At 38.8% G+C, this 10000-nt stretch overlaps 2 protein-coding genes across 8 annotated transcripts in view; both read right to left on the reverse strand.

Annotated features, from left to right (window-relative positions):
- alp3 (alkaline phosphatase 3) overlaps positions 1 to 10000 on the reverse strand; it is a 141227-nt gene that overhangs the window by 81475 nt on the left and 49752 nt on the right. The window lies entirely within an intron of this gene.
- eif4g1b (eukaryotic translation initiation factor 4 gamma, 1b) overlaps positions 1 to 10000 on the reverse strand; it is a 91801-nt gene that overhangs the window by 55278 nt on the left and 26523 nt on the right. For 3 of the 7 annotated variants that reach the window (XR_015509875.1, XM_087284575.1, XM_087284574.1), the window contains exons 4-6: positions 6399 to 6599; positions 4022 to 4106; positions 1742 to 1881 (exon numbers count right to left, since the gene is read on the reverse strand). Coding sequence is in view for 6 of the 7 variants with exons in the window: in XM_087284575.1 (XP_087140701.1) it covers positions 1742 to 1881; positions 4022 to 4106; positions 6399 to 6599 (426 nt within the window). In the remaining variant the exon portion in view is untranslated. Of the gene's footprint in view, positions 1 to 1741; positions 1882 to 4021; positions 4107 to 6398; positions 6629 to 9695; positions 9717 to 10000 lie in introns of all 7 variants that reach the window. The other 4 variants (XM_087284572.1, XM_087284573.1, XM_087284577.1 and 1 more) reach the window with 2 other exon arrangements.

The following is a 10000-nucleotide window of genomic DNA, read 5'->3' on the forward strand; positions in this document are numbered from 1 at the left end:
GTGGTGTAATGGTGTGGGGGAGATTTTCTTGGCACACTTTGGCTCCATTAGTACCAATTGAGCATTGTGTCAACGCCACAGCCTACCGGAGTATTGTTGCTGACCATGTCCATCTCTTTATGACCACAGTGTCTCCATCTTCTAATTAGGGCTGTGTAATTTGGGGAAAATATCTAATTGAGATTTTTTTTGACAGATATTGGGATTACCAATATCTCAAATGCTCAATAATCTGTAAGCTGTGGCAACAATTCTGTGACAGCTCTTAAAAATAACCTATTTTTGTTAGGTGTCTGTGATGTATATATATATATTATAGCCTAATGTGTTTAACTAATTGCAACGTTTCAAATTGCGACTGCAATTTGATTAATCACACAGCCCAACTTCTGATGGCTCCTTCCAGCAGGATAAAGCTCCATGTCATAAACCGTGAATCATCTCAGACTGAGCAGCTTCGCGATGTGGTGGAGCGGGAGATTGGCATCATGGATGTGCAGCCGACAAATCTGCAGCAACTGTGTGATGATATCATGCCAATATAGAGCAAAATCCAAAAAATCCAAAAGTCAATATGGAGTCAAACCCAATACTAGCAAGGTGTACCTAATAAAGTGGCCTGTTAGGGTAACGTTATATATATAAACATATACATAAAGCATCTTTTTTTTTTTTAAAGGGTAAAAGACATGGTTACATTTAATTCCTTAAAAACTAAGTATAAAAAGAAGCAGAGACTGATGATTTGATTTCAACAAGGGTTCAAATCTCTCCAGCTCATGACAGACCTACTGCCATTAAACAAATATTCACCTATGGAGATAATGAATGGGAACATATGGAACCTGTCGGTTAGATTCTATGCTGTTACCATGGAAATGAAACCTGTATCACGGCAACCAAAGTTCTAATTCTGAGGTTCTGTCTTTGATGAGTCAGATCAAACAATATATTTGGCTTTTAAAAACATCACCTCAACAGCATCCTAAAAACAAACTGCTGCTTGACAAAAACACCAACCCATATTACGCACTAAACATATGAACTTGAACATACTTTTAAGTGTGTAAGAGAAGAGTGTGTAAGCTTTGGGACACTACTACCTCATTAACAGACCATTCTGTTGCTTAGTTACGTGAACTGTCAATCATTTTGCAGATCATTGAATCTGAATGAGACCATTAGCATCTTGAATAATGATCATTTTTGGATCATTTACCTATTTAAAGGGCGTTGTACGAGTCATCAGAAGGGGGAAAAGCCCCACCCACTTTTGACCATCTCTCCCTTATTAGCATAAACAGCCCTGACTGAGAAGCAGCCTGTCCATTAACGTGTATGAGCTGCTGAAGATGATGATATTTAAATAAAATAATGTCAAAAATGTTGCCATTTTAGAGCGAGATGCTAATGGTCTAATCCGATTCAATGAGTTTTGCTAAGCTAAGCTAACTGTGCATTTAAAAAAAGTCACCTGTTGAACTACAAGGGAGCTGTAAAACGCCAAAAAAGTGGAGCTTTTGCTGTAACATTAATTACAGGCTAATTATAACTGCGTCATAATGGGTACAAATGAATCACATGACTAATCATCATCATCATAATCATGTGTTTCAGATTAATCCACTTGGAAAAGCGTCTTTAGTATGGATGAATGCCAAACCACAGATATAGAAAAAGCCTTTTTAAAAGTGTGTGAATAATGCAGTGTTAAACACAGATACTGATAGTTGAGTCTGACCTGTTTGCGTTCGCGTCTGGGCGGAGCTTGCTGAGGAGGAGGAGGCGGGGCCTGCTGCTGTTGGGGGGCGGGGTTCATGATCACTTGCGGTGCAGCAACAGAGGGTGTAAACTGGGCCTGAGCAGGATAATAAGCTCCGGCTGGAGGAAAAACACATGCGCACACACAAAATAAAACTTTCATGGGTCAGACATTTTCTAAATGACAATATTTAACATCCATACGTCTATTCATATGCAGCTGAGGTCAAAACTATTCCAATGAGAATTTTATTTCATAGGTGTCACATCACAAATACTGCAGAAGACCTACTGGAACCAGCACGGAGACAAGATTCTCACAGATTTCAGTCAAGTTTGGTGAGGGAGAAATCATGGTTTGGGGTTACATTCAGTATGGGGGCATGCGAGAGATCTGCAGAGTGGATGATCAACATCAACAGCCTGAGGTATCAAGACATTTGTGCTGCCCATTACATTACAAACCACAGGAGAGGGACAATTCTCCAGCAGGATAGCGCTCCTCATACTTCAGCCTCCACATCAAAGCTCCTGAAAGCAAAGAAGGTCAAGCTGCTCCAGGATTGGCCAGCCCAGTCACCAGAAATGAACATTATTGAGCATGTCTGGGGTAAGATGAAGGAGGAGGTGTTGAAGATGAACACAAAGAGTCTTGATTAACTCTGGGAGTCCTGCAGGAACGCTTTCTCTGCCATTCCAGATGACTTTATTAATCAGGGATTTGAGTCAGTGCAGAGATGTATGGATGCAGTCCTCCAAGCTCATGATGGAGTCAGACACAATATTCATTCTGTCTCCACTGCAGCAGGACTTTATATTCTATACTGGACATTATTTCTGTTCAGTGATGAGACTTTAGTCTAAGCAGAGTCAGACCTTACTGTCCTAATCAAATCATTAATAATCAAGACATGATCAGATTTTATTGTGCTCAAATAAGCAAAATCTAGAGGCCTTTACCTTTCACATAAGACACTTCTGATACCAAATCATCAACTAAAAGACAACTTAATATTTGTTGATCCTAAAACTTGGATAGGCGACAAGACTTTTGTCAGGTAGTGTTTGTTTGTGTGTGTGTGTGTGTTGTCCCAGGTCAGTGAGGCCTCTAGGTCTTGTGAGCTGGACAGGGCAAGTGTGTTTGTGTCGCAGGTCAGTGAGTCCTCCAGGTGTCATGAGCTGGACAGGACAAGCAAGTGTGTGTGTGTGTGTGTGTGTGTGTGATCTGAGCTGCTGAAAACTGAATGTGTGTTGGTGGGGGTTTGATAAAAATAACACCGAGCTTCTGACAGACGCAAAGCTTCGCTAGCAGAGTGTGTGTTAACACTGATGGTCTGCACAGTCACTTTAGTCAACAGTCAAACCAATCTCATACAGAAACACCAAAACAGAGACTGATATTTCTGAGAGCGCCACCTATAGGATGGGAATAAAGAGATAAAAATAACCTCTTTTCTTTTCCCTTTTCCCCTAATTTTTAATTATTTTAAATAGATTTTTTGAAAAAAGACAAATAAATAAATAAATAAATAAATAAAGGAAATAAATGTAAATGTGGGCAGATTTATGCAAATATGTTCACTGTCATGACATCGAAACCATGAGACTTTGAAATCTGACAGTCTCCATCCACAGCAAACACTGATGACATTTTTATTTTTATCTCTCAGATTTTCGTCTCTTGTGAAACCAAATCAACACCAAAATAACCTGTTCATTTCAATAAATAAATAAAGAAACATTAAAACAAAGGCTCATAGTGATCATTTCCACTAAATGAGACTAAAACATAGTTTAACACAAGTTGGAAAGCGCATACAAACACAGACCCTCTGGACCCATGGATTTACCAAACTCTCTCCCACACAAACAGAGAGAGAGAGAGAGAGAGAGAGAGAGAGAGAGAGAGAGAGAGAGAGAGAGAGAGAGAGAGAGAGAGAGAGAGAAAGAGAGAGAGAGAGAGAAAAAGAGAGAGAGAGAGAGAGAGAGAGAGAGAGAAAGAGAGAGAGAGAGAGAGAAAGAGAGAGAGAGAGAGAAAGAAAGAGAGAGAGAGAGAGAGAGAGAGAGAGAGAGAGAGAGAGAGCTGTAGATAAGAGAGAGCTGTAGATAAGAGAGAGAGAAGCTGTAGATTCACGGATTTAATAAACTCTCTCTCACACACACACACACACACACACAAAGAGAGAGAGACAAAAGCTCTGGATTCATAGATTTACCAAACACACAGACACATACGCACACACACACACAATGTACGTACCATAATCAGCCGGGCTGGTGCCGGGGTAGAAAGCGGTGGAGCTGGCCACTTGATACTGCTGCGGGGTCACGTATGAAGGACGGTACTGTGTGAGAAACAGCAGATTCATCACAAACACACACACACACACACTCATACACAATCCCCATTTCAGAGCATTTTACCCTCCGCGCAACAATCCTGCCGTCTTTTTTTAAAGGTGCACAATTGGGAATGGTAGAGATGCTCAGCTGACACAGAGGCACAGAGCTTAAAAACAGCAGGAGCGGTCAGCACAATCAATACACCCAAGACTGTGTGTGTGTGTGTGTGTGTGTGTGTGTGTGTGTGTGTGTGTGTGTGTGACATGTATTGTGGTTTACTAAAACTTTAAAAAAAGAAAAAAATTGTTCCTCAAAGAAATGCATGTGTAGGTATACATATACATATACATACACATATACATACACACAGTGCATCCGAAAAGTGTTGATAGCGCTTGACTTTTTCCACATTTGTTTATGTTACAGCCTTCTTCCAAAATTGATTAAACTCATTGATTTCCTCAACATTCTACACACAATCCCCCATAATGACAATGTGGAAAAGGAGTTTTTGAAATTGTTGCAGATTTATTTATAATAAAAAAGCTGTAAGATAACATGTACATCAGTATTCACTGCCTTTGGTGTGAAGCTCTACATTGAGCTCAGGTTCATTCTGTCTCCACTGATCATTCTTGAGATGATTCAGCTTCATTGGAGTTCACCTGTGGTCAATTCAGTTGATTGGACATGATTGGAAAAGGCTACACCTGTCTATAAAAGGGCCCTGGGTTGACAGTGCATGTCAAAGCACAAACCAAGCATGAAGACAAAGGGATTGTCTGTAGACCTACGAGACAGGATCGTCTCTAGGCAAAAGGCTGGTGAAGCTTACAGAAACATTTCTGCTGCCCTGAAAGTCCCAATGAGCACAGCGGACGCCATCATCCGTAAGTGGAAGATGTTTAACCATCAGGACTCTTCCTAGAGCTGGCCGGCCATCTAAGCTGAGTGATCGGGGGAGAAGGGCTATAGCCAGGGAGGTGATCAATAACCCTGTGGAGAGAGGAGAAGCTTACAGAAGGACAACCATCTGTGCAGCAATCCACCAATCAGGCCTGTATGGTGGAGTGGCCAGACGGAAGACACTCCCCGCCTGGAATTAGCCAAAAGGCATCTGAAGGACACTCAGACCATAAGAAACTAAACTCTCTGCTCTGATGAGACTCAAATTGAACTCTATGGAGTGAATGCCAGGCGTTACGTCTGGAGGAAAGCAGGCAGCGCTCATCATCAGGCTAACAACATTCCTACAGTGAAGCATGGTGGTGGCAGCATCATGCTGTGGGGGTGTGTTTCAGCAGCAGGAGCTGGAAGACTAGTCAGGATAGAGGGAAAGATGAATGCAGCAATGTACAGAGACAACCTGAATGAAGACCTGCACAAGAGTGCTCTTGACCTCAGACTGGTGAGACGGTTCATCTTCCAACAGGACAATGAGCCAAAGCACACCGCCAAAATATCAATGGAGTGGCTTCACAACAACTCGATTAATGCCTTTGAGTGGCCCAGCCAGAGCCCAGACCTGAATCCCATAGAACATCTCTGGAGAGATCTGAAAATGGCTGAACACCGTCACTTATCATCCAACCTGATAGAGCTTGAGAGGTGCTGCAAAGAGGAATGGGCAGAAATTCCCAAAGACTGGTGTGCAGAGCTTGTGCATCATATTCAGAAAGACTTGAGGCTGTAATCACTGCCAAAGGTGCATCAATGAAGTATTGAGCAAAGGCAGTGAATACTGATGTACATCTGATTTATCAGCTTTTTATTTTAATAAATTTGCAACAATTTCAGAAACTCTTTTTCCACATTGTCATTATGGAGTAGTGTGTAGAATGTTGAGGAAATCAATGAAGTTAATCCATTTTGGAATAAGGCTGTAACATAAACAAATGTGGAAAAAAGGAAGCGCTATCATTACTTTCAGGATGCACTGTATGTCCTGGTAATGCAGATAGAGGGTTGAGCATTGGGTTCACCCACTTCACAATAACAAAAACAAAACAAAACAAAAAGCTAGATGCTATAAAACACTAATTTGGTGCAGTTAAATATCAACTTCGATATAATTAGCCCTGGGAGTAAGTATTATCCAATAATTATAATTTAATATAATTAAATAGTTTTTGACAACTCATAATAAAAAAAATGTATTAATAAAGAGCTGCATTGTGGGATTTGTGTCGGACAAAATTCTCTTAAAAATCAGCATTTAACAGAACAACCAAACTATAAAGTGCACAATCTCCGCACACAGCAACTCTCCAGTGTTTTGAGTGTAGGTGTCTTACCTGGCCAGATATATAATAAGCCGCGCCTTGTGAGTTGGGGAAGCTGATTGGCTGCTGGGGAATCATCATCATCTGGGAGGGGCCAGGCTGGAACACGTGAGGGGGGCGGGCTGCATGTGGAGGGGGAATGGGCTGAGGGGCGGAGCTTGTCTGGACACGCCCAGAATTGGTGGGTAAAGTGGGCCGACCGGCATAGTACGGCTGAAACCAGAGAACATAGACAAGCTTGACTATTAAAGAAAAATGCCACTTGAGTATTAAAATGCCATTAATATGCACAAAGATTGTTGATGATGTCACCATTTCTCATTTAAATCAATCAATATCACCATATCACTACTAATAAAAACAAAACTAATCATAAATTGGATAAATACAATGAATTTTTTTTTTGTATATTTACGGACTAGCGGAAAAAAAAGCTTTCAATACCCAAAACACACTTGCAGCCAATCAGCAGCATGAGGCGTGTCTAACTACTGTCGTGCAGATATCAAAAGGGACAAGGCCTGTTGGTTTATGGGCGTGTTTATTTTAGTGGTTTTAAATAACAACATCTTTGGGTAAAATTGCTTTTGTGGACCTTTAACAAAATATTTTAATTAATTTGTCTGCAATGATATTAAAATTTCCATACAGGAGACAAAAACTATAGTTTATGATAATTAAACACTAGTATGCTGAGTGCATTTTTTTTCTGGGAGCCATAGGTCTTTTTCATGGACGGTATGTAAATATATTTATATATATGTATATATATATATATATATATATATATATATATATATATATATATATATACATGTGTGTGTGTGTGTGTGTATGTATGTATATATATGTATGTGTGTGTGTGTGTGTATATACACACACACACACACATACATATATATATACACATACATACACACACACACACACACACACACACACACACACACACACACACACACACACACACACACACACACACACACACACACAAACACACATATATATATATATATATATATATATACATATATATACATACATATATACATATATATATACATACATATATACATATATATATACATATATATATATACATATATATATATGTATATATATATATATATATATATATATATATATATATATATATATATATATACATACATATACATATATATATACACACATATATATATATATATATATATATATATATATATATATATATATATATATATATATATATGTAGGAAAAAAACCTTTAAGCTGTTGTGCATCTTTATGAATGAATCTGACTCAAATGATTCATTCAGTTCAAAATGAAACAGCTGTTGCTCTGAGATGCACAAAAGTTCTCCATCAAAAAATTACGGAAAATATGATAAAAAAAGAAATTGTACTTGTTTGTGAATCTTGTATAAGCCACATCAAAAACATATTTTTGACAGTGCTGATATTTACGAAAATGGCACTTTTGCGTCTGTAATACCGACTGTGTCATTGCTATAAACATGACAATAAAACTGCTAGCAGGTGATGCAAATCTTGCAGGATGTGTTCAAAATGACTGATTTATTTAGAAATTTACCAACCGAGTTTCATCATGAACGAATCACCGACTCAAATGATTACTTCAGAATCAGATTCGTTCAGGACTGGTTAAGCTCTGAGTTGCACAAACGTTCTGCTCCAACTTTCAACTATTTTAATCAGCGAAATAAAAATATACAGAAAATACGCTGAAAAAAATGTAACCATCACTGACTCAAATGATTCATTCAGAATCAGATTCATTCAAGATGAAACAGGTGAAGCTATGGGATGCACAATTTTAGTTAGTGAAACAAAAAAACACCCAGAAAATACAAAGAGAAAACGTAACTACTCAATTCTGGTTGTGAAACTTGTATAAAATCAAAATCACATCTGTGACAGTGCAGATATTTAGGAAACGACACTTGTTTGTCTGATATTGATTTAGCCATGCATTTTAAAATTCTAAACATAGATTCCTATCAGGGTACACACACCGGCGCCGCGAGTCAGTGGCAATCCACAGCACCCAGCTACGACTCATGACACTGTTCATATTTCTGCCGCACCACAGAGTGCCATCGGAACAGTTTCATTTTTAATAACATGTGTATGTGCACGTCTGGTGTCCGATACTTCCAACTGTCAGCTGCGCACCATGTCACGACACTGAGCCGTGCATCCGGTGTGTGACGCCTAGTTTTACTGGCATAAACATGACATTAAAACCGCAAGTAGGCGTCTCAAATCTTGCATGATGTGATCAAAACAGCTGATTCCTTTAGAAATAACCAACCGAGAGTCTTCATGAATGAATCACTGACTCAAATGATTCATTCAGAATCAGATTCATTCAAGATGAAACAGGTGAAGCCATGGGATGCCCTATTTTAATTAGTGAAACGAAAAAAAAAACTAGAATACGAAGAAAAACGTAACTACTAAATTCTGAACTTGTTTTTAAACTAGGTGGCGCCAATCATGCATGATGTGTTCAACACAACTGATTTGACAACACAACTGAAGCTGTATCTGAAATCGCACACTTTCATACTATATAGTATGTGAGCCGCGTAGTATGTCCGAATTCATAGAATTCGAAAAACAGTATGTAAGAAGCACCTGGATGAGTTACTACTTTCGGCGAATTTCTGAACTGCGCATTAGATGGATGCTACGCTGAATTCATAAATAGGAATGAAGCGAGGCAACTGACGCGGGTAGGTCACGCGATAATGGCAAAATGGAGAATGTAGTATGTCCGAGTTCCATCCATACTACTGACATTCATACTGTATAGAACGTACTTTTCTAATGGTTGAGTAGTACGTATAAATTCAAATGCAGCACCTACTGAGTAGTAGGCGATTTGGGACGCAGTCTGCAAGTCTTCATGAATGAATCACTGAATCGATTGATTCATTCAGATTCATTCAAACACAAATCCAAACAGGGACATTAGTATCTCTCATAACTTGAATTATCTATTCTTTTGCACTGTTATGACAGTGGCTTTGATGTTTTTTTGGTAAAGTGATTTTTAACAATATTTTACCCATTTAAATATTATTGTTATTTAAATAAAAAAAAAGTAAAGTAATTTTTTTTTATATTTTACCAATTTAAATAACAATAACACCAATATTTTAGTCAAATATTGCTCCTCATGCACAGAATTATTAATAAGCCTAACATGGATTATTACAAATATTTATTGGGTTTTACTTTGATGCACATTTGCAAAGGTGAAAAAAAACCATTGAGTGTTACCTGCAGTGACCTGAATCCTCCCTTCAGCAGCACCAAACGCACGCACACACGCACACACACACACACACACACACACACACACACACACACACACAGCAGAAGAGCAAGAGAGATGAAGAGTGTGTGTTACCCACCGCACAGACAGTTAGAGGAACACAGATGCATGCAAACAAACAAGCATTTCTAGCAGAAACATACTCTATATTCTAGGAAGGACACCTAGTGGTTGAAATAGATAATGCAGTATAAATTCAAAACTTGTTTGAGTCTGTGTGTGTACTTGTGATTGTGTGTGTGTGTGTGTG

This window comes from Danio rerio, chromosome 15 (genome assembly GCF_052040795.2).
Source record: "Danio rerio strain M-AB ecotype USA chromosome 15, GRCz13ab, whole genome shotgun sequence".
In the NCBI taxonomy this organism is placed as follows: domain Eukaryota; kingdom Metazoa; phylum Chordata; class Actinopteri; order Cypriniformes; family Danionidae; genus Danio; species Danio rerio.